General features: G+C 35.1%; 1 protein-coding gene across 5 annotated transcripts in view; it reads right to left on the reverse strand.

The window, feature by feature from the left end:
- The window catches only part of MSRB3 (methionine sulfoxide reductase B3), a 164,575-nt gene that overhangs the window by 106,825 nt on the left and 31,271 nt on the right, over window positions 1-26,479 (reverse strand). For 4 of the 5 annotated variants that reach the window (XR_012324298.1, XR_004528896.2, XM_019952310.3 and 1 more), the window contains exons 2-3: window positions 7,614-7,722; window positions 5,912-5,989 (exon numbers count right to left, since the gene is read on the reverse strand). Coding sequence is in view for 3 of the 5 variants with exons in the window: in XM_019952310.3 (XP_019807869.1) it covers window positions 5,912-5,989; window positions 7,614-7,722 (187 nt within the window). In the remaining 2 variants the exon portion in view is untranslated. Of the gene's footprint in view, window positions 1-5,911; window positions 5,990-7,613; window positions 7,723-25,766; window positions 25,894-26,479 lie in introns of all 5 variants that reach the window. The other variant, XM_019952313.3, reaches the window with a different exon arrangement.

A 26,479-nucleotide genomic window follows, 5' to 3' on the forward strand; every position in this document is an offset into this window, starting at 1 on the left:
AAAAAGTGGTAAAAATTTGGAACACAGCTACTTGAGAAAATGTAATGGGGGGTTAATAGTGAAAATAAAGTGACATTCCAATTTTAATAACTAGAATCCAGCCCATGAATCCAGCTGCTGCCCTACTTTGCAGATGTTGCATGGCCTGATGGTTTCCTGAATACTGGCTACATCTTCCTGTCAGGATTCCAAGGGACTTCCCCAAGGATAACAACCAGCCTGAAGCTGAGTTCTTCTTAATGATCTACCATGATGGATCTATTTACTTTTGGTTCAGCCCTCCCTAGACTGGAATGGTCTTCAATTGTCAACTTGAATATTTACTATGACAAAGGCAAATTTTTTAAGGAATTGAGGTGTGTGTGTCTGTGTGTTCCATTTGTTCCAGTTATGCTGAGTAAAATAACCAGATTCGAGTGACCAAAACAAAATATTAAAACTTTATTTTCTTATAATTATTTAACTTTATTCTTTCCTAAAAGTTTGACTATTGCCGTTTTAAATCCACTTGTATACTGTCTGTTTTTCACAAGACAATTATCCTCTCAGTTTCTTCATCTATAAAATGTGTTGTTGTGAAGATTAAAGGAGTTCATATATATAAAGCACTTAGAACCATGCCTGGCAAGAGGTTAAGTGCTATGTAAGTGTTAGCTCTTGATTATTATTATTATTACCATTATTATTATCATCACCCTCATTAGTGAACCTGTGTAAAATGAGCTATTAATTCAGTGCAAGGCCTTATTAGTAAATGTATAGAAAATAAAAACGATCCTATGTGGTTCTTGAAAGTCTTAAAATTATCAGGAGCTGATCACACATGGATAACATTGAGGTTTATCAGCTAACAAGGAAAAAAGTCCCCACTGAAGCTGTAAAAGCCCTATTTCCTTCTCTTTTCAGCTCCAGAAATCTATCTTGTGAACTGTTACAGCTTAATTCCCATTTTCATCATGCTTTTGTCTTATTCAAAGTCTCTCCACAACCTGTCTCACAAAGTTCAGACACGCATCTGATCAACAAACAAATATTTAGTGATTATTACATGCCAGGGACTAGAGGTATAAATACGACTAAGGCATGGCCTTGCAATTGTGGAGTTTACTTGCTAGTGGACAAACAGGCACATAAACAGATAATTACAGAACACAGCAGAAAATGCAATGATGGAAGTGCATACAAGGTGCTATGGGAACAGAGATGAAGGACACTAGAGTTCAACCCGGAAGTTTCAGATAGGGCTTCCTGGAGGAAAGGATGCCAAGGCTTAAAGAATTTCAAGCAGAAACTTAAGTGTCTTCTCTGGGATCCCAGGGCTTCCTTATTTGGTCCTTTTTAACCCTCCAGCCATTTCTCCATTCCTCCCAACATACCTTACCTCCCCACTCCTATTGGACCAGTCTCATAATTATGTCCTTGAAAAATCCAGTTTTGATCCTATCTCTAATTCCTCGTCTCATATGGCATTCTCTGTCAGATATTCTCTGCCTGGTAAAGTGTGTTCTCCTCTCCTCCATGAAAACAGGCCCTACTTTGATGCAGTCGTACACATTCCTATTACTTATGAAAGCATATCAAACAGTCATATTCAGATAGACTTTAATGTTATTTTTCCACACTTTGTAACTGTTTATTGTGTTTTTCTTATCACTCCAACAAAACTATAAGCACCTTAAGGAAAAAAATAGTTCATAAGTTTATTTTGTTTCACAACACCTGGCAAAGGGTCAGCCAGAGCAAAGTACAAGATGTCAAAAATACTTACTGAATTAAATTGTTTCACCAATGCCTTTTCTGGTTTATCTGATGTTCAACAAATTCATTTCATGAAAGTTTAGAAGTTCAAATAACCAGAGGAGAGAACATTCTTACTTCTGTCAGTTAATTTACTAACTGAAAGTCAGTAGTATTATATGAGAAATAAACTAGCTTGGTAGAATTTGTGAATGTAAAGAAAATGTGAACCATGGAATAAATTACACATTTGGTTTATAAAGCAGCCTGTGAATAAGGTTCTTGTACTTGGTAAGCAGTAAAAAAGCAGTATATTGTTGAGAGGGAGTGTATTTAGGGTAGAGTACAAGTTTGAATGGTCTTTTTTGTAAGGAAGTATTATATATACATATATATATCAGTCAAGTAAATGATGAGAATTATACATATATGTGAATGCTGCATGCGTGCACACACACACACACACACACACACACACACACAGAGTGTCAATAAGATAACAGAAATAGCAGTTGGGAAAACAACCTTTACATAGCGCTAATGATGGGCATTTTTAAACTCAGCACTTCCTTCTTATTTCTTTTTATTTCTTATCTGTTTCCCTCCCACTGTTATTTCTCACATTGTTCCTCTATGTAGTCTTTTCCACCTCACTCCCTCCTCTCTAACAAACAAACACTCCACACACTTTCTCATTCACACTCACACACACACACACACACACGCACCTCAGTTGTTTCCTACACTTTGTGTTCAAAGTACAAAACCAGCTATCTCCAGAGGGTGTCTGATAGTGCTGCCATTAATACACTAGACTACTGAGTGGTTTTCAAACTTTTGCTCACGAACCCATAAAAGAATTTTGAAAACAAAACAGAGAGACTCTGTGCCAGTTACCAATTTATTTATTGCCTCTCACCTCTAAATCCATCTTCCTTGCCTGCTCTGCTAAAATGGATCTGGGACCATTAAATATTTTTTTCTTTGTCAGCTAACATGATATTAAACCTTGTCAGTAGAGGGCACAGGAGAAGGATTGCAGGAGAAAGAGGTTCTTCCTTCCTGGTTTCAGTATGCTTTCTCAACAGGCTCCTGCAGAGCCCGTGGCTTTTCTAGCATCTGGCTCCCGCAGTGCATGCAGATTCTCTATCTGCAGGCCCTTGCAACGTGGGCGGCTTCCCCAGCACCCAACTCCTTAGCCTGCGCAGCCTCTCCAGCCCCCAGCCCTTTTCACTGCTTCTCAGGTGACAGGCTCCTGGCTTCTCTGGAGCGAGGTGCAGGCTTCAGGGCACAGGAGTGAGCAGCACCTGGTGGCCAGCAGCCTCCCCTAGCACTTCCCTCAGGTAGTTTTGTAGTGGAGCACTCCCAGGGAGACACCTCCCAGCAAAGAGCTTTCCCCAGCACCCCAGAGGGGAGGTTTCTAGCAAATTCCAGAAGGCAGATTTCCAGAAATTTACAACATCATGGCCCCAGTGACTCCTGTGCCATCAGCCCCAGAAAGGCTGGGCGGGGGGCGGGTTGCAGGGAAAGCTCTTCCTTGGGCTCTGTCTCAGCCCTAGGGTCCACGATAGCTTCCTATATTTGCTATCTTTGTATTCTTTAGAATTTCTATTTACTTCTTACTAGCCAATCCCTCATCACCATAATCCTCTGTCACACACAGTAATTCTCTACATTAAACTTTCCTGTTCAAATTACTGTGTGGCTTCTGTATCCATATTGGGTGCTGACTGATACACCCTTCCTCATACATTTTAAAGTGACAGCTAAAATTTCTTATCAAAAATTTAAATAATTGAAAAAAGATAAATTACCTGGTGTTCTGTATATAGACATGCTTAAAATATATTTCTGTCAAAATCTTAGAGTGACATATCTAGATCAGTTAATGAACGGGAGAAGTCCACCATATAACCTAATTTGCAAAGGCAGTCCTCACCGTCCTGTCTATCAAGTAAATCAGACTTATTTCCTGTACACACACACACAAAGACTTTCATTTAAAAATTTTGAATAAATATGTTGATACATGTTTTCATGACACACATCTCACTTAAGACTGGTAGAAAATGGATAGACGGACAACAGATGGAGAGACAGATAAGTAGACAGCTGGCAGGCAGACTGAGCCTTTCCAAGATGAAATACTGTTTCAATACTTTTTTACCAGTTCAATATTTCTCAGTTTTTTTTTTTTTTTTGGCCTTGCTTTCATGGGTCTCTCCTTCAGAAGTAATGCCTTCCTGAACTGTCCTTTTGCTTGATGCCTTCAAGATTTTATCCTGTGACAACAAGTCATAGTAATATTTGGGATGGGTGGAAGGTATGATATCTTTTGTGAAGTGGGAGAAGGGCGACTATGACAGAGGAGATTGGAAGGAAGAGGTGGCCGACTACAGACTCTCTCAGACACAGACAGCAGTTTCAGGAAAGTGTATTGTATAGCGGTTGAGGACCAGAAAATTGCTTCCCTCAAAACTGTCCATGCCCTGTGGCCCCATGCCCTGCGGCCACCCAGGGTACAAGTTCTCCAGTACGAAGAAAGCGGCACCAGGACAAAGAATACTGTATTCTACAATTAAGGCCGAAGCGGGGATATTGCTCCCCCTAGAAATGACAAGAAACCAAGGATGGAGAAGCACACTTTTTTTTTTTAAATATAGAATTAAAAATATTAAACTATATTCCTTAAAAACTTAGAAAACAAAAGCTTTCCTTACAAGAATGCTAAAGTTTCCTTTAGAGTCAATATCACATCAAATATGAAATCCTGAACCCCAGCAGCACCTATGTTTGGATAAGGGTCTTGCTTTTACTATTTGTGACTCAAGATGTCACATGGGTTAAATCCTTCATTTACAGTGGTTCTGTTTCTTATTTAAAACAGTAAGTTTTCCTTAGATCCACTACTTTACTGAATCACATAATAGGGAAAGAAATGAAGAATCTTAAACAAAAAGCAAAGGAGATGTGGCCAATTTTTACCATTTGGGATATTAACAAGTTTAACATGGCTCAGCAACTATCTTAAGTGTTATATCAACTATTATGACACAAACTAAAGGTGTTGAAATATAAAGACGTGTGTTTTCTGAGAGGAAATGGGTGACAATTTGAAGGGCTGGTTTTTTTAACAGAAAGAATAAATACGTAAGAATTCAGAACAGATTCTCAACCAACACTAACGTGCAATAAGGTTTATGCAAGTTAAGAAAGGTTTTAAACTTAAAAAATTTTTTTTTCAAGGAAACTACTGTTTCCTGTTATTTCTGGGAAATCTGTAAATGCTAGTGTTTTCAAAAGGAAACATTTGTGGAGAGATGTTAAGTATGTTTTACTTGCTACACATATCAGATTCTTGTTTGTTCATTTCCCCTAAGAAGTCTGTAATTCTGTTTTAAATAAATGACATTTACTCTCAATTAAGGTTTCTTTCTTTTTATTCCCCCAAATCAGCATCCCTATGGGAAGTACAGGGCTTCTAGGATTTTCTCCACCTACATAAATAAATTTTTAGTAAAGAGCTTTCTTTCTTGATTAAGATCCATAAGCTCCAGAATACACTGTCTGAATTAACTATTCTGTTGAAAAAGTCTATGTACTGGCCTGTTTTATAGTAAACTATTGGGATCTTTAAAACAAAGATTCTGGATTAATGCAAAACTCAGAGTATGTAATTTACTTATATATGCACAAATATCTATTATATTTCCCACTTTATTTTCAATACAGCTATTGCCCTTCATTGCTCAAGTATGAATAATCAACTTGGTGGATACTATTCAATCTGAAAGACGCACACAGAGAACTTCCATCATGGTCAAATAAATAAATTTAGGGCCATCACTCGATGACAGAAAAATCAATAAATACATAGACATTTCTACGTTCACCAAAATCTCTTTTATAGCTCTGCTAAGCACCATGGTTACTAAGATGAACAAGTTAACGTTAGGTATTTTAAAGATCCAAACAATGAGAAATCAGCCAGTCTATCAAACTGGTAGTTTGTCGTCAAAGTCAATAATTACTTTTGTTTTGGTGGGGGGGGGGGGAAATAGAAAAATTAGAAAAAAGAAAATTTAGTAATGGAAAGATTCTAATGTGAACAGACAATACCAAGTTTGTTGCCATCTGTGATTTGTCCATATCCATAGGTTTTTAACATACTTACTTGAACAATGGAGTTCCACAAACAACACATTTATATATTCCAGGATCTTTGTGATGTGTATATTCTCCTTCGAAGGCACTGATACACAATAAACAGAGCATAAAAAAATTTAATTAAACAAGTTAGCATTATTTCTTATAGAACTTATTTGCTTAAAATACATTTTTCTAAGAAAACTTTCAAGGGCTTTTTGTCCTAAAATGAGAACAGACCAAACATATGGAAATCTGAACATTACTAATACATTTCAAATCTGTATAATAAAATGTGCATATAACAACTCCAAACTAGTGTGGGTTAAATTTTTTTAAAAATCAGGCCATCTAGTTATGTAATGCTTAGAAAACTTTTTTTCCTATTAAAAAAAAAAAGAAGCCTGTAGTACAGATTCACAGAAAAAAACCATTATTACATAAGATTTCTGCTACTCTACAGTGTCCAAGAGTATATACCAGAAAATGCAGAAGGGTCCAACACTTCCAGTGGAAGGAGTCTTATTTTTTGGTTTGAAAAGGAATATTGCAGCTTTAAGGGAATATTTTTCTAAGTTAACAATCTTAAAGGCTAGGAGGTCATTCAGCTAATACAAATCAGCTGTGCTAGCCCAACAAAAAGTCTGTGCTCTGCAGCTTGTTTTTATTATCCTTTCACCCTCTTTATGAGGTCCAATTTTTTTATAAACAGAATTTTTAAGAATGACCTAATCTCTAGTTGTTTGTGTGCATTAAATCATTTTGCTAGTCATGTACACAACAGGACGGGTAGATGACTTGGACCAAGACCGAAGTCCATCGCTAACTCATTGTGCAGTAAAGGTGTACGTTGTCAGAGATTCAGCATTTGGTGAATTCAGTAAACAGTATATACTGTGACAGGAAGACAGTGTTGCCTATTAACAAAGACCCCACGTGTGGTAAAGAGCTCTTTCAGTTCATGAATGAAAACAAGAAGTTACATCATTAATAAATTTGGATCAGAGGTAAGTTACAGCCTTATGCCAAGCTCCATGGTATAAATTAGACAACAAAATGGTTGGACTTTGGCAAGTTACCTTTGAGCTGGAATCAGCTGAGAGAGACTTTATTCACTACAAACAGTCTTGGAAGTGAACAAACTCTTTTTTCGGGACTTAGGGCAAACTTCCAAGGACCCAAGCCATGTGAGGGCAGTTATTGAAAATTTTTGACATTCCAACCACAAATGAGCCAATAAATACTTTCTCCACATGTGCTTCAAAAAGAAATTGGAGTGGGGTAGAAAGGAACTAAATTATGCTACCTTCTTTTTGCAGCCAAAACGTCTATACTTACAATGGCCACCTTCAAATTTTCAGTATCCTGGCAAAGTGCCATGTCCCTCATGGTTTTGCTTACTCTGATGTCTTCCCAAAAAATGTACCTAAATCGCTATTACTTCCACACATTTTGTAGTAAACTAGAAACAGGCCCTTAACAAAAGCCTTGTGACTTTACAAAAGATAGAGTGTTCATTAAATGGGGGAAAGAATAAATAAAACTTAGTCTTAATCTAAGCAATACCATTTTCAACCTTTTCAAGGATACTAATTTGTAGACTTTAGCAAATAAGTATAGAATCCTTTAAATTAAGTGGCAAGGAAGAGGATTCAAAGGTGGGGCGGGGGGATAAGGAGGATGAAGAAAACTAGCTCTTGCTTAATGGCGTTTTCGTAAGCTCGCCTTACCTTTCGGTCCCTTTCTCCTGAGTGACATGGTACTGCTGGGGTGTCAGCCGCTTCCTCAGTTCCTGCTGGGAAAAGACCACCTTACAGCTCTTTTTATCCCTACATGACCCTGGAAAGAGAGAGGATGTGGGAGAAGGAGGACTTTTAGCTTGAATCCTAAATAACTGCTTTGGCTGGCCATCACAGCACAGCTTCTGCAGTCACTTGTCAATGACCAGGTCAGTCCCTAACACACTAGACAAACTTACCTGAACTGCAGCTGGCTATTTCTCTCAGTTTAAAAAGAATGGTACTCAAGATTCAGGTGATTCCACTGGAGCACTGACAACGTGCTATAGCCAAAGCTGCTGGCAGGCAACAGTAAAAACCCATTGAACATTCACGAGGTGGGAATACATCCTTTACGTCTCCCAGTACCTTGAATTTCTTTTTTTTCAAATGAATTCAAAAAGCATAACTCTATTTATAAGCATTTATGCTGTATACATAAGAGGATGGGCATATTATATTAAACAATAACTCTCCATTCGTTTTAGTAGAATAGCCCAAAACCTTCCTCATTCAATTTCCAACCTGGGTGATTTAAATACTATCCTATTTGTTTACTGAACCCTAAAGATGTATCTTTCCACAGCTAGGAATTCTCTGTGATTCTGTCAGAGGCTTCACTAGGTTCTGAAGAGTCCTTAAAAACAAATATCTCTTGCAAGACTGTATCTTACCGCGCTTAAACGGGCAGCAAGAAACATTTAATAGACTGCAGGAGAAGGCATTTACACTAATGCAGATTCAAGAAGTTCCAAAGAAAGAGTGAGAAAAATAGGGAGGGAGGAAAGACAAAGAAAAGCAAAAGTGAATGTGATTTTATTTAGAGACCTACATTTTTCTTTTTATAAAGTATACTTAGAAAGACTTCACTGGCTAAATATATTTGAATGGTAAAATAATTTTAATTAGATTCTAATAACAATGTTAGCTTTTACTTCAACTTATACAGACCGCAATAAAATGTCCAGACAATACCCGCTTATATGGGGTATTTTGTCTTACCTGAACAAATGACTGAAAAGAAATACAGTCGGCCCTCTGTATCCACAGATTCCACATCTATGGATTCAACCAAACACGATGGAAAATATTCCCCCCCCAAATTCCAGAAAGTTCCAAAAAGCAAACCTTGAATTTGCCATGCTAAGGCAACTATTTACATAGCATTTACATTGTGTTAGGTATTATAAGTAATCTAGAGATGATTTAAAGTATAAGGGAGGATGTGCATAGGTTATATGTAAATACTACGCCATTTTATATAAGGGCCCTGAGCATCCTCAGATTTTGGTATCTGCAGGGGGTCAGGAACCAATCCCCCATGAGTACCACGGGATGATCAATAACTCCAGACACAACAACCCTTACTCACTGCAGTAAAATTGCTTTTCTTTGCTTTTCCATCACAGTGCGAAAGAGGCACGCAGATGTCACCACATGCAAAAATTTCCTACCATGTTACGAAATTACTGAAAGAAAGCTTGCTTAGTTCCCCAAATATTAAACTCAATTTGTTTTGAAACATAAAAGAAATATGATTTAGGAATAGAAATGCTTTCTACTTCTTTTACTTTTAAGGCACCTAATGTCATAGTATACGAGATCACTGAAATTAAAACAGGAGAAACTTAACTAACCACTGACTCTGATTGTGGGATTGAAGAAGGATATCAGCTTCCAGAATCAGGGCCACCAAGATAGAGTGGTTGATTCTCTATGAGAAAATATGGAGGCAGCAAAAGAGCAAACCAGAGCCGAACAGCAAAACACACCTTTGAGTAGGCCTGTGGGTTGTCAAATAGCGCCTCTTCTGACCTTCCACAAAGGATGTTGGCCCTGCTCTGGCCTGAAAAGATCCACAGGAACAGCTGGCAAATCACACTAATGGCATGTTGGTCTCTCATCTCACTGAACCCCATATTACACTAGGCTTTATGCAAATACCTACTACTTACACTTTTAATATTTTCTAAGAGATAGAAATGATTCCCTGAGAAATGTTTGTCCTGTCAGAACAAGCCTCTCCACAACTTGAATGCAGAACTGGCTGTGATAGGTGAGTCTCTGCTCAATTTGCTATAGACGTCTTAAAAAGTAACTTTTTGTTTTTATTGCTTTGTATGTTGAAAGGGTTGTATCTTTGTGGATTTTATCCCCCAAAATTCATTAATTGTAAATCTAACATGACAAAATAACTTGGTTAAAATTATTCTTTCCAATGGCATAGATAATTAAAATCTATACAATTAGAATTAAACAATTCTGTCTAAAATATTTTTGTTAATATACGTTCATTCATACAAAAAGGCCAATTGTGTTCCCAAAGTTGAGAGAACTAAGCTACCCATCTGTATGTCATTTAGTACAAGAGAAGCAACTGCAGGTTTAAATTACATGGTATTGGATTGCAATTTCCTAACATTGGATGCTTTTCTGCTTTTTTACCTTGAGTCATTTACTAAGGAGTGTTCATAAAAAGTAGCTTAAAGCACAGATGCTTGCAAATCGTTTAGGCAAAGATGTTTCTCTCTTTTTCATTCTCCCTCTCTCAAAAATCTCTCTTTTCTGAAGAAAAAGAATAAAACTGTTGGTCAGTATTGACGAACCATGTCAAGGATTTGTACAAGGAAAAAAGGTAAAATTGAAAACATCTGATTGAAGTAAATAAGACAAACATAAAAGCTTCACTGGTGAATGAAGGGTATTGAAAAAACTTTATTTCATAGATTAGAAATTACTTTTGATCTAAACATTCTTAAAAACAGATTGTTTTCTACTATGAACCATCTCATTAGCTGTGCTACAGAGACCTCGTTTTAATGGCAAGCTTTGAAAGAGTGCTGCTGTACTCTTTTGTTAGTCTCCGTCTTATTTGTAAGGGGGATAAAGATTTCATTCCAGCTTTCTTTGTTTGTCTTTCAAGAACCACTAAAGCAGTATTCACACAAATTTTGTAGGAATGTGCCCTATGTCATAGCCTACAAATTATTTGGTTTTGGTGCACTTAAAGGTCATCTTCCAAATTAGCAAAATTTTCCTACATCCTGGCTTTTCAACCTTAAATATAAATATTGTTTCCTAACTGTAAGTGAGGTTTGTTCTTTAAGAAATGCTAGTGTTTATTTAAAGTTGTCAAACTTTGTACATTTTTATTCTTTGGTCATACTATGTTCTCAAAATAATTAGGCTTTTAAAGTGTACCTAATAGCAAAAGGAAGTATATGTGGACTAGAAACAACCATCGTGATTTAATACTAAACAATGAAAAGTTAGTCAGATTTTAATAAATTTCTTGCCACATAGTTTAATAATAATACACTTCCTGGACAATTGAAAGCTGTACTATTACATTAGCTCTCCTAGCATCATAACCCAAAGCTGGCATATATAAACACAGAAAGGCTTCACTTTTGTCTCTAATTTCCCTTTTCCCTATCAGACTCACTTTTCTAAAGTCATGTGGTGCCACTGTTAATTTCAAAGAAATCATTTCATTTTGAAATTCTAGAATAATTCATTGGATGGTTTCCCTTTACTATCTTCACTTAGGTACTGTAATTTTCTTATTACACAGGGTAATTTAACATTAGTATTATATGACATCTGTTCAATGACCCCTAAATTGGCTTAGAAGTATGTTAGGGAAAGATTTTTTCCTTTATTTAAATGGTTAATAGAGTACTTCGAAGCCACAAGTGAGCATATGTGTATACACACGCAACACAAAGCATATTTGAGAGGGTAATATTGCCACTTTGGTATCTAATCATAACACCATTCCATACAGAGTAACTTTGGTATATATCAGACCCACCTTGAACCCTATCCAAGGGCATTTATTTGCTAAAATATGCCCAAAGTCTCTTTTTATATCAAAGCTTGTTCCATATTGTTGCCTCAAAGCCAGTATTGTCTTGAATTAGAGTTCACTTTCTGCCTTGCCTCCTTCCTAGTCACGTGACCTTAGACAAATGGGTCTCTCTATGTGCTACCACCCTCAGAGGTCTGCTATAAGGATCATAGCAATTAGCACTTAACAAACACTGTCTAAACAAATGCAGTATTATATTATCATTTTGATTACAGTGAATTCTGAAGTTAAAACTGTATTTTAAAAGGTAACCAGATCAGGTATTTCAGTGTGCTGCAGTATTTTATTGGTAATTATTTTTCCATAATAATTCCCTTAGAACAGTATTTTCCTCACAAGTTATCTTTAAAAATGATTAAAATGAGAATTGAAAGAAGAGAAGAAAATTAAAATTTGAGTGCCTACTACGTGCCAGGCACATTTCTAGGCACTTTCACATAACTACATTTAATCCTCTCAATAATTCTAGGAGGTAAATGTCACACCCATTTTACAGATACAGAAACTGAGGCTCAGAGAGGTTATAACATAACTTACTAAGGACAAACAGCAAATAGATATACTGACTCAAATCCCAGGCTATCTGACTGCAATGCCCATGGAAAAATTATGCTATAAATTTCTTCTTTCTTCTTAAATTATGCAATAACTTTCAGCTTGAAAACTATCACTAACAACTTAAGATAATAAGAGAGAAAAGTAATAATCACTACAGTACATCCAGAAAAGTAAAAACATTTGTCTATTAGCCAATGTCTGTATTCTCTGTGTTCATTCCTTCAGCATAGGGTCAGTGACAAGGTTCAAACGGGATTCTCACAAAGTCTGTAAAACGTTGAAAGGCTTTTTAAAGTCCTGTTTAGAAGTAAATCAAATCTGTTAACTAAATCTTAGAGCACTTTTAAGTCATAAATCTTATATTTCAGTGCGAAAAAGCAAAACAAAACAAAATCCAAAGATCCCATAACTTTAATTTTGGTCCTAGGATCAGAAAAAATGAAACTATTAAATATCTTCCCAAAATAATAAGTGAATAAGAGATAAGACTATCTTGTTTTGCTTTGAATTAACTAGGTTAAAACAGTAAAGTTCATGTTGAAATATCTTGCTACTATATTTAAAAATGGTGTATTTTAATTTTCACTATAAATTATAATTTTCAGTTGGTTATTAGTCTGTCATACTGGGAAATTAAAGAAACTTTTATCCCAGATGTAGCAGTGTTAGGAATTTCTAAATAAGTGGGCATTTATAAAAACCAAATCTAGTCCATTTTTATAATAGAATATAAAATTATATGCCATGAACCATTTTTCTCTTGTGTTTTGTTTGTTTTGCACTCTAGTAATTTAATAAAGGCTTTAAGAAAAAAATGCAAAGCACAAGAAAGAAAAGCTCCATGCTTGTAGAAGCATGCTCAATTTTTCTGATTTTTTCTCTCAACGTAGACCTATACAGGAAAAACATTCCTGAGATTAACATACAATCTAAGATGCCATGCCACTCTGGCTTCAGTCCTCTGGTTTCCATGCAACTAGGGCTGTAGGACTTTCTTTGAGGACCACTGATCTGACATTTTTCTTACTGGTTTTTTAAGTCATCAAAAATGTTGAGTGTTTACAGAGTGCCAGGCACTGTACTAAAAAATACTCATTCATTCATTCAATATTACTTACTGAGCACCTACTATACGCTGGCATTATTCTAAGTACTTAAGATATATCTGTGAACGAAATAAAGATCCTACATTCATGGAGCTCCCATTCCAGCAGGGGTAGGGGAAGACAGATAAAACACAGTGAAAATAAGTAAGAAAACTATATAGCCTCTTAGAAGGTGTTAAGTATACAGGATGGAGAAAAAGCAAAACTGAGCAGGGCAAAGAAGACTGGGATTGCTAGAAGTAAGGGCTGTAACCTTAAATAGAGTGGTCAATGTAAGACTCAGGGAGGTGACTTTTGAGCACCGCCCTGCCTTAAGGAGGAGAGGAAGTTGACTATGCTGCTATCGGAAAGGAGAGCTTTCTGAACACCCAGTGGAAATGGCCAATGCAAGAGATGAATACACGGAAAAGTTCATACTCCAGTGGTAGAGATGGAGACAAGTAATTGCAACGCAAATACTAAAACCTGAATATGAATGGAGTAGGTAAACAACAAAAAAAGAATATGCTTTTACATCTGGAAATTTACAATTGCATATCTTGGTACAGACATTGTCTGGCATTACCTTCCTTCCTTCCAAGTGAAATCCTTTAAGCCAAGTGGTGTACTCAAAATAGCTCTCAGAGAGTGCTTGGCTGGACGTTGAACACAGAATTAGACATGCGGTCTCTGCTAATTTGCTCTATGTATTTAATGTCATCCCTTTCAGACTATAGATCATCATTCCCAACCTGGAGCCATGTGTAAGATACTCAACAGACATTCTTTGGTGATGAATTTTTGATAGGCCTAGAGAGCAAAATCCTTTGGCCAAACAATGTTTTTACCCTTCGGAGATAGTTCAGTAACTCTCCGCTTCAGGTGGTAGCAGGGAACATCCATAACTAAAGAAAGTATAAAATTAGTACCTCAACTTAGTTTCCATTTTTTAAAAACATTCTTGATTTTTACATTTAGGTTCAGTTTAATTTCATCTGTCCTCTAAGTCCTAAATATAACACAAAAGGAAAACAAAAAACAAAAACTCTAGATCTTAGGAATCAGAAAGCAGACAATTGTTTCTTTTTAAGGTAAGGATTTGTTTTCCTTTCTATATGTGAGAAAAATCGTATCTTTATTTCTCATAGTAATAATCACATTTAATGCCTTCTTGCTGTTTTTCTATTACTTCATATAAGACAGTTCTACAGAGCAGTTTCAGTTATATTCTATTGATGCATGCACAGAGTTCTAATTAACATTAATGGACGTATAAGCATGCCACGGCAACACACCATTTTAAACTTCTTGAATTAAACAAGACCATATGGTTTAGTGGTGCATAGTTGAATGATAAAATTGGCCTTCTGGTTTCCATACTGAAGGTTTGAATAGATAAACTAAGAAAATATTTTCAAGGAAATTTTCCTTCCAAGTCTACATATCCTGATAAATTCACCCCTACTCTGATCTTCCATCTGAATATCCTTAGTACTAGTGTATTTACCCTGCAGGGTACTATTTACATGAGCTAATATAATATATTGCAATTATTCTCAAATGTCGTCAGTTGTTTCTGCTTTATTTTCCCAGATTATAAATTCTTTGAAGACATAAACTGTTGAGCCTAATATTAATTCATACCTTCTACAACTATTTATTAAACATCTACAGTGAATTAAGAACTGTGATGTGTACTGGAAAGTTAAAAATGAATAAGTCAAGGTTTCTGCCTTAGGGGAGCACATACTGTAGCAGAAAAGATAAGAAAAACAATCAATACAATGTGCAGTCTTATAGTAAAAATATATGCAAAGTTTTGTGTAAAGAGAGTTAACAAAGAAAACATTAACACTCTTAAACTTTGCCCACCTACATTGACTAGGTCCAATTATAATTGGGATATGGAAAACTCACATTATTTGCAGAAACAGCATCTACAGGGTCACAGGGCCAGAGAAGATTCAAATAGGGGAGAGAACTCCATCCAGACAAGCTGATAGATGTAGTGTGGTCAAATATGAACAATGTCAAGGTGGTAATCAAAGAGTCTTTCGTGTAAGTGGGATTAGCTAATTTAACAAAGCAAAATAGCCAAGGTAAAATGTAGATTCTGATTTGGAAGAGGGAAAATTGGGCAGCTGAGAAATAAGGCAGTTTTAAAATTAAAGGGGAAATATGCCAATGTTTTCTCACTGTAAGTCAATGGGAGTAAATGTATTTGCCACAGTATCTAAAGTCTATTAGTATGATTTTAAATTCTAGCCTTTGATATTAAGTAATCTGTAAGGCTGCATGATTTTCTTGAGAGGTGACAACAGAGAGCTTTACCACTACATTCATCCGATGATACACTCATCTGAATGAACTCTGTAAGACAGAAACCACATTTTACATTTCTTTTACTTGTGGGTTACAAATTTTTTAATTGTTGAATACAGGCGTGATAGTCATTTTATCAGCATTCTCTAAGGGTAGCAAATAAAACTAAAGAGTACTCATCAGTACTTCAAAATGTAATGCAAATACAAGAGCAACGACTTTTGTATTAATGTGGACCATAAAGACTAGAGTTTAGGGAAATATTTAAAACATGTCTTGATCCAAAAAAGCATTTTCTTACTTGCAAAGCATATGAGTAAAAAGAGAAGTTTTAAAGGCACTGCCATCATCAAGTGACAACAGTGGAAGAGAAAGTTACTTAACTTCAAGTCTATCTGATTGCATGTGAAATGTCTGACGAAGTTAGAGTTCCCTGTTTTTAATTTTTTTTCCAGTATGGGTCTTCACTAGAACATCATAGCCAGTACAGAAAAAAAAAATTTAAAAACAGACAGGCTCATTTCCATTCTACATTTCACATGCAATCAAAAAGACTTGCAAAAAATAGTTCTCTCTCCCATCCTCCCTCACCGCCTTGGGAGCACAGACTGAGGAGATGAGAGGTAACCACCCACAAAAAGGAAGGAAAGGAGCCCCCTCTTAGATTACCATGCAGAATTTTATTTCCATGTAACATCAAGTATGCTTTTGTTAGAAAGAAAATAAAACTTATGTTGTCTAAGAGCTCAGCTTTGTAAATTTCTAAAATTACATTATCACCCAAATCCAATTTAAAATCTAAATTAACTAAGCTCGATGGGCAGAAAATATGTCTGCAATTGCCACTCAGTGGACAGCTAAATCTGAGTCTAGCTATACATTCCAGAAAATCTAAGAGATTCTGGAGAAAAAGAAATTCAAAAAATGTACAGCTTTCTTTATCAGCCAGATAACTAAAGAAAAGGCATAAGACTTCTGAATTATTCAATATATCCTTGAGGGACTGGGGGATAATTTCGGTCATCTTTGCATCCCCAGCACCTCACACTGTGCCCTAAGAAGAGTAAGCCCTAAATAAGTGTATGTTGTATTTAAATACTTATTCAACTCTCCATTTTAATTATTACTATTTAAATTTTCTTCCTAAAAGATGTTTTCTAAATGATGGCTCTGGCTATGTTTCTTAGAATTTAGTTTAAAAACTGCAACAGTAATATTTGCTTAATAAACCAGTGAAATTTAAAAAAATAAATGATGGATTAAATTTTTTTCTTTATTACTACTCTGAATCCTTTATTACCTCTCTAGAGTTCCACTTTCAAATATTTTATTATGACTAATATTCCATTAATTCTCTGGATTTAAGACTATGAGATTACCTAATCCAGCATTCCCCAAAACATATCCTGTGAAACACTGGCTCTGAAAACAATGTTCACAAGTAGTTCCTCTTGAGGGTTGAGGAGAAGTTTCTATAGTCAAACCAGATCAGGAAAATCTAGGTTACATGGGTTTCCTAATAAAGACTTCTTACAGACTTTCTTATGCTGATGTGCATTATTGAACATGTGGTATTTTGACGCACCATTATTTTATGCTCCACCAGAAAAGTAAAAAAGAGTTGTCAATCAAACCATGACACAATACTTTCTTATCAAAATAATTTTTAAGCTGCATCCTCATTACCAAGATGATGAAATGTAAAAACAGCTCATCTTAGAATTTATAAAACATGGTAGTATGCAAAGTTTCTCCATTTGATGACGGGATCAGTTTTACAGGGTATTAGTAGAATGAGTGTTCATAATTTGGGAACTGATGATCTTCTAGTCCAAAGCCCTCATGAGGAAACCAAGGCTCAAAGAAGTTATGTGACCTGGTCACACACCTGGTTAATGAGAGCAAGCTCCTCGTTTGCAGCTTTCCTCATTTAATTGTCTCATTCAATATATTTCTCTCTTGAACCAATGCTTTGTTGTACATTAACATGCCCATCTTCCACTAACCCATGTGCCCACAGCCTGTTCTCACCCCTACACCACCATCCTCCCCTCCTGCTACCTCCTGCTAATTATAATTACATCTACGCGTTCCTTCAATATCCTCCAGGAGGACTGTCATTACTTCAAATCCTAATCCAAGAAGCTAGTCAGCCATTCTGGGCAGAAAGAAGCACGATGCTTCTTACTTCTTCTACTCCTTCCTCCAATAGTAAAGCAAAGGAGGAAATGTGTAAATAGAATCATAAAAACACGAAGTATGTAACTCCCTCCATTCTATAGATAACAAAATTTGGACCCAGAGTGGCCATCTTTCTCAGAATGTGCATTCCTTAAGAACAGAGATCACATTACTTACTACGTGGCATTATTCTGATACATAAGATGCTGCTACTTGTTCATCACCATTCATTCATTCAACGAATACTTATTGAACACCTATTATGTGATAGACATAATTCTAGTTGCTAAGACGGAGTAGTCAACTCAACAGACAAAAAAATCTCTACCTTTCTGTAGCTCACTTTGCAGGAACCAAGGGTTTTCCTGTAATAGAAATAGATTTTGATGATCAAACCTATCAGCATTCCCAGACTTATTTGATGTTCCACCCCTGACTTTTTATATTTTTCCAGTTTATTCTCCCTTACAGACAGGGATTAAAGTTGCACAGAATAAATTTCTGGGAAATGTCAGATAATGTTAACACTTGAGGGTAATATCTATCTGTGAACGATTTGACAAGAGTGTATTTCATTCTAAGTTTACAGATGAGGAATAGGAATAAAAGGTACAAAACAGATTCTGGGGCCAGAAAGCAAGTTGGTGGTAAAAACAAACTAGTAAATGCAGATTATGCTTCCAGTCTCTTTCTTCATCAATACCAGTAACAGGACAGCAAGCGCTGAAACTTGCTGTGATGTTATTTAAAATTTGCACAAGAAATATTAAACTATTAATCAAAACGGAATATGCCACGAAGAGCATATTCTGTGAGCGAACATGCATTTCTGTAACAAAACAAAATCTTAAAAACTATAGCTATAGAATTTTAGATTATCTTTGCTTGCTTAAAATTTAAGTAATCTAGCGAGTTAGATTACCAGTCCATTCTTCACTTGCAATTACGTGGTTGAATACAATAAATATATCTAGTGTTGAAGGAAATGCTTACCATAGTAGTAACTGAGTAAATTTAAATTCTATAAATGTGTAGCTCTTAAAAATCACCTAAATAACGGATATCTTTGTCATCACATGGTGTGTGTGTGTGTGTGTGTGTGTGTGTGTGTATATATATACATACATATATATATACACACACACACATGTATTTTGGCTGTGCACACAGCATACAGGATCTTAGTTTTCCGACCAGGGATTGAACCTGCACCCCCTACGGTGGAAGCATGGAGTCTTAACCACTGGACCCCCAGGGAAGTCCCCATGTTATATTTTTATAACATGCATTTTTAAGTGACTATTACAAGAGCAAATATACTAAATGTAAAAAAGAGAGAAAAACGAGGTAATTAAAATAAATAAAATGGGGATTTTAAATTTTCAGATGGTTGATTTCAAATGCAAAGACACAAAAATAATTAGAGATAATTTGCCACTGCATCTCGGTAAAATCTATTCAAAGCATTTTAAATTAAAATGTATCTAGCAAAAGCGGCCATAAGAAATTCAGTCTCTAAATAAAATGTTTGGGATGAAGCTATAAGCTAGAAAAGACTGACAACGAATATTCATCAAGTATTTAGCCTCAATATTAGCGACTCTTTGTGAACTCTCATTCACGTTCCACTCCTTCATTAAACACGTGTTTGTTAAGAGCAAAAGATGGCTCGTTTTAATAAATCCTTCTATGATCTGTCAGGTAAATTACTGTGAACATGTTTAGATAAATAAACTTCTAATAATTCTACCTATATGATTCCCCAAAAGTGCATATTGTCTAGATAAACTAACTCTGTAGAATTATCATTTGTTTTCAGAACTGATAATATTTTATATTCTTTAGTCGTTAATTAGAGAATTTCTCAAACAAAATTAAAATTTACTTTTTGTTCATGCCCATTTTATCTCTGTTGCTACTAGATTTTGCTATGTATTTTATAATTATTAATGTATGTGAAGAATTTATTCTATATTTAAGAAAAAATTAACAAAATCCACATTTAACAAACCATATGCCCAACACCTTATTCATACAGATGTATTTATCATTCTATAGCAATTTAGCCTTGTGCACAAACGACTTTTAAAACTCATCTAATAATCATATGCTGTACAGCAACTTTTCAGCGTTAACTAATACTTTGTTATATCACGGAGCTACTAAAACATTTTGTTTTAGAAAAGAATATAGCTGCATTAGAGTACTCATTAATCAACATTTTAAATATAATTTTTCTTAGCTTCCAAAAATATTTTTATTCATGCAGAAAAGGATTCATGCTTAACAGTCAACACGTTAAACTCATAACATTTTCAAGATTCTATAAAAATTCAAAACATAGCAAAACAAAATGTGAAATTTTCTTTAATTCTTGGGTGGTCTGCTGAAGAAAATTTAGCTACATATAAAACTATAAATTACCGTTAAATCAGCTATTTGGATACAAGATAAGTTAATTTATGAAAACGTGTTTTAGTTTATAGAAAGTCTACACATGATAGACAATTTCGATGAGACGTCCAAGCACAAGGGAGTTGGAATCCTGTTGAAAATGGAAAAAGGTTTTGCACTCTACAAATACTGTTTGAACATCATATAAGCAGAAAAATTTGTGGTTGTAAATCCATGTGTTCTTAACTGAATATTCTTTACATACTTTTAAGTTTTCACAATGCACCTATGTGCTAATGATATCAATAACCTTTCATGCGGTGAAAGAATGTAAATCTAGTGCCATCTACTGGGAAAAGTAGATACTGTTCAATCAATTAATTGCAAATTATTTTGTGAATTAGGGGAGTTGAAATTTGAATGTCTATTGTCTTAAAAAAACGTTTGTTTCTTAAAAAAAAAACTCCCCCAAAGCACTTTCAATACAAATAAATAAGTTAGGTAAGATGAACATGTAAGAATGGTGAAGTTGGAGAATAGAAGGCATTAAACTGAACTCATGGGAGAGAATTTCATTGGTGATATCAATACAGAAATAGGAAATTATACATTCTGACTAGAGTTTTTATATTGTTTTGTGTTTAGAAGGCAGGCTCTGAATCTGTGGTCAAAGAGACCTCTCTTATGAGTATCAGAATATCTAATAAAAAAATCTTGAAATTATATGAAAAATTGTATAGGTGCACATATGTATTTTCTGGAGGAGAAAAGCCATAACTTTTATCAAAAAAACCCACAAAAAAACATGGAAATGGTTCGTGTTTTCAGGACGCAAAATGGTTAAAAATTAAAACTAATATAGAAAACCAATCTATTCAGTAAGTGAACAACACACCAATGACTTCAATTTTTTTAAGGTAAATACAATGTCAGATGCTATTAATGAAATATTGCCAGCTCAAACTTGAATAGTAGTATTCCTTGTTTATGGATATTGCTCTGGTGCTTATCTGTATTTCCTCTTTACAAATGCAGAACTTAAAGCACAGCAAACAATATTAATTTGCTCCAGAGAAAAGCAATCAAAAGAACCAGAGTTTTTAGTTCTCATGGTAAGTGTAATATGTACTTATTCCCTTCCTCAAACAGTTTATCACCAAAACCCAAATTGTTTGAGAGAAGAAGTAAAAGCAAGTTTGGATAATATACTTTGAATCTGTGTTACCATTTTTTTTGTGTGTGCTGTTGTTGTTATTTGTTTAGCTACAATGTGATTTATACCTGAGAAATCTACCATATTGTATTAATGCAATAAAGTGAGAAAAGAGAAAGTTTTTTTACAATATATTCAAAAGGCAACCAAACGCTGAACTTTAATTTAACGTCCTCATTAGATTTATTTGAGACCCAAAAAAGCCTCAAATAAATTTGTACTGTCTGTTATAGCTATCACTTCACCTACATGTAAACTTTCCAAATGTTTATTCATTCATTTAACAAATATTTATTAAGTGCCAGGCACTGTGCTAAGCTCTGGAGCCACAAGCCCCTGATTCTTAGAGAGCTGTACTTACACAGATGATAGTCTATGACTTGCAAACACCATTTGCAAAATTTCTGTCTTTAAGACTTCTAATTTCTGCATTGGAATATTATGACATAATATCTTTACAAGCTGCATAAACTGCCAAGTGGCTCTTCAATTCATGGAGACTGTTAAATATGCCACTAAAGTCAAGAGTAACAACCACATATTATGTGTATGATGTTAGAGAAAAGCACAATTTATCACTGTAATTAGTACTATTTAGACAAATACTCTCACTTGGCTGAAAGCTACCATGATATCTAGTCTAACCTACAATTAGACTTCATTTCTATCAAGCAGTGAAACTATGTATAAAATTGTGCTTCCTAATCCCTCCTAAGATAATGCTTCAGTCTTGATTTAGATGCAAGGAATTCTAATGTTCAAACATGGAAAATATTTCTGTCCTCCCACCACAACCAAGCAGATTTTTCTATAAATTCCCAGCCATTAATTAGTACTGAGTTTTAAGATTTGACTAACCCAAAGCCAAAGTAAAAACAATGACAGTTCATAAAATCACAGAATTTCAGAACTGAATAGATTATCTAATTTAAATTCCTCATTTGAAAAATAAAGAGACTGAGATCTGGAGAGGTTTACTGATACGTTCAAGGTCTCACAAGTTAATGACAAAGCTGTGGTTAGTTTTCTGACTCCTATTCCAGTGCTCTTTTTAATACATAAAAGAAACTGCTATAGGAAATTAAGAAGAGCTCTGAGAGAAAAAAAAATTACCTTTAATTACAAACATGAGCAAACCATAACTCAGATGCACTTAATAAGCTCTAAATTGAAATTATGCCTTATTTAAAAATAAGAAGAAAAGGAAGTCGAAGCTGAAAAATGATAGGTCAGCCTTCTGGAATATGGCCTTCATATAGGTCAATCCAGTTATAATCAACTTTAAGAGCCTGTTCCAATTATTTTTCAGTTCTGGAATTATTTCATATTGAATAAAAACTAAAATTAGTAGGGTACTGGCTAGGGAGCAGAAATCTTTTTGATTTACAGAGATTTTTGTTGCGATGGGTTTTGACCAGGGAACAGTAAATTAAAGCAAGACGTCAAACTTTTACCTTAATTTCCTATATCTCCAATTTTGACCTCTTCCCTTTCTACTTGTATAAAGTGATAAAAGACCAGAATTTCCATTTCAATTTCATTTTTATTTTTCAAAATTTAAATAGTTTGTTTCACATTATTGTTAAACTTAGCAATTTCTTCAACATATTTATGTTTCTAAGAGTAAAATTCTGTCAGAGAAATGGATGGTAACAAAGATTTTGCTAACATCAAAGTTATAAAATACGTGGACACTGGAAGACTGAGTCTCATAACACTTTAAAAAATACCGGGTCCTTGAATGGCTAAGAAATTATGGAATACTATTTTAGTCAAATCATTTATCAAAATAAAATGGGTTTACAAGCCCTAAGTAAGAAAGACCGAGTCTCTCTGAGCTTCCATCAGTACTGGATAGTAAGAATAAAAGAAATGTGTTGTATGTTTATAGGACTTGAATCTGGTTCAGCAGGATGTATAAGTAAAATAAAGAGATCAAAACAACAGATTGAGATGGTTATTTCTCAAACATAAAGTGCATTTGTGGTTCCGATTAAAGTAAAAATAGTTAAATGAAAGATGGGACATATTTAAATGTTTTTAAAAGTCTATTGTACTAGAAAAATACAAAATATATATGTATGTATATTGATACAGATGTCTACAGTGAACTAGTGAACATTTATATATAGTGTTTACTACATGCCAGCCACTGTTCTAAGCGCTTTCCACATCCTAACCTATTTCATTCTCACAGCAGCCCTTTCAGGTAAGTACTATTATTATCCCCATTTTACAAACAAGGAAGCCAAGGCACACAACCAGTTAAGTGGCAAAGCCGGAATTCAGATCCAGTCAGATTCCAGAATTTGTGTGCTCAAGCATTGTACTATAATGGTTACTTCTTAAACATTACCAGCTTTGTTGAATTTATCTTTGAATCATTTGATATCAAAATTTAAAGACACATATTTTGATTAAACAATTTCATTATGAAACACTTTAATCCCACAGTTGTCATATATCGAGGGATACCATGTTAATTAATAAGCTTCTGTAAATACTTAGCCTCCTTGGTGTATGACAAACTCATGTTACAAGAACTATGCTAGTGCTCTCATATCTTGGGTTGTTTTTTTTTTTCCAGTGGAAAACATGGTTATGTATCAGTTAAATAACTTTCATACTACAATTATTATATGTAGTATATCATTATGGAAAAGTTCCACATGGCACAGGAACTACATTGGTTGATGCTCTCCCTCAAGCTTACATACAATTCAACAAATAAACCTTGTCAGTCCTACAACTTGAATTTCTCTCTTATCTATCCCCTTCTTCCCAAACCTACTGTAATGATCATTGTTAAGGCTCTCAGTACCTCATGAGTCCCTCCAGCCTCAAGCTCCTCCAACATACTCAATGGTGGCATGCAGGGGCATGGCGGGGTAGGGGAAGCGAAAGTGTCAGGAAGAGTGGTTGTGGACCCCATGCATTAAGCTTCATTGGCCTCTCAAGTCACCACAACTAGACATAAAATCTATTTTTTTTTAAAAAATAGCGCATTTACTATTCAAGTACAGCTTCAAGACAAAAGCCTTATCCTTCTAATTAAGCCTTTTAATTAAGTTGCCATCTCCACCTTCTCATAGAAATATCTGGAACTAGCACTGAACCTTCCATCATACTAAATCAATAATCCTTATAAAATGCAAATCAAGTCATTTTACTCCCCCTTCCTCCCTTCCCCAAGATTTAAATTTTTTAAAACATCATATAAGGCACTACATGATTTGGCTACCTTCCTTACCTCTTCTACTTGCCCTCACCTACCCAAGCTAGCCATATTAAGTAACCTGCATTTCTCTGAACATACCTTGCTCTTTCAGGTCTTCATGTTTTTCCCACACTACTTCATATATTAGAAATGTCCTTCCCTCTCCTTGGACATCTGGCTAACTCTTGCTCATAGTTTGAAATTCAACTCAAGCACTATATCCTCCATGAAGCCCTCCTTAAACTTCAGAGACCTTCCCTCCCTTCCAAAATCTCTTCCCCTAAGCAAAGAGCTAGAAGCATCTTCTGGATTCCCCTAACATCCCAGGCATAAATACTTTTAGTCTAGTCTTATCACCATATGGTTCAATGGTCTTCACACAGTTCCAACTCCATCTTGTGCTTGTTAAAGAAATTGGCTTGATCTTGTTTATCATTGTATCCTCACTGCTTCACACAATGTCTGGCACTCATAGTTAATATTCAATGAATATTTAATGAGTTGGAATTAAATTCTTTATACAGTATAGTAATAGAGATATGTATACTAAAAGAAAATATAAATAATATTGACAATAATGTTCACAGACTATATCTGGCCATAGTGATTTTCATAATAAAATTAAAATATTAAACATGAAATAAGCACATAATAAAATTTTGGACTTTTATGTCTCAGTTGTTTAAATGCTTAAACTCCCATTTTTAAAAAGGGTGGTGGCTCTAATTTAAGAACCAGTGAACACATGCTATATTAGTTCTCTTTATTTGGTCATTGTTAAATAGAACATGTTTTCTTTATAATAACTAACTTTATTACACTAAAGTTGCTCGTTTTAATTTTTTCTTTCTAAAGGAATGACCACATGTGGAATGAAAAGCATTTTCATTATCCTTTAACGAGATGAATGTCCTATTTTGTGTGATTTGGAGCAGTTTCTTATCAAGGCTGCCAGCCTCTTATGAACATTACGATTTTCAGATTGTAGTGTGCGTTAAAGAACAAGAAGATATCATGAAATATTAGTGACAATTATATACTGAGCGAGGAAACTGGACAATGTTTCCAGGGGTTGTAAGGACTGTGGAAATGAATGGTACTCAAAGTAGAGTGGTGATTTATAACCAATTTCCGTCTTCAAATTAGGGCCCAAGTAAAAGAAAACGAAATTCAGCAAAGGATTATGGTGTATCATTTCCTGCAGCAGAAACACTCCCCCACCCGGACCAGTGCCCTTACTAAGTATAGTACAAGAAGCAGCAACCTGAGGGAAGCCCACAGGCTCGCAGGGCTACTGGCTGGTTCTTTGTCACCAAATGCAGCAGGTTGAATGCAGACATCACTGTGATATCTTCACCAACAAAACGAGAGGCAAAGAACAGGGGCAAGAGCTGAGTAAGACAAAAAAAGAAAACAAAAACAAATTAAAACATCACAAATGTTAAACACATTCACTGCACGATTGATGGTTACGGTTTTATCTGGAACTGAACACACACACAGTGCTAATAAATTTCAAATGCCTATTTTTCATATGGTGGGCTTACTTTCAACCCAGGCTTATTTATATCTTATGAATAAAATACACACTATATAATAGCAGTGTAATCTGTGAACACATTTTGCAAGAGGTTGAGAAAAGAGACGAAGTTTAAAACACTTGAAAGGAATTAACATTTACTGAGTTCCTAACAAGTGACAGGAACTGTCAAGGGCCAAATATAAATATATTACGTCATTTAATTCTTACAATAAAGCTAGAAGGTAGGTTTTATCACCCAATACACATGTGAGGAAGCCAAGGCTCAAAGGTCCAAGGGCACAAAGCAAATAGCCAGTGGAAAAAAAATTAGAAAACCTTGTTCTATACAACTACAAAGTCCCGCTCTCTCCTCATACCACGCTGCCTTCTTCCAGCAATTATTTGCAAATCTCCCTCCCTGGAGAAGACTGCAAAATACTGTAAGATTAAGAGAT

Source organism: Tursiops truncatus, chromosome 11, assembly GCF_011762595.2.
Source record: "Tursiops truncatus isolate mTurTru1 chromosome 11, mTurTru1.mat.Y, whole genome shotgun sequence".
NCBI lineage: Eukaryota > Metazoa > Chordata > Mammalia > Artiodactyla > Delphinidae > Tursiops > Tursiops truncatus.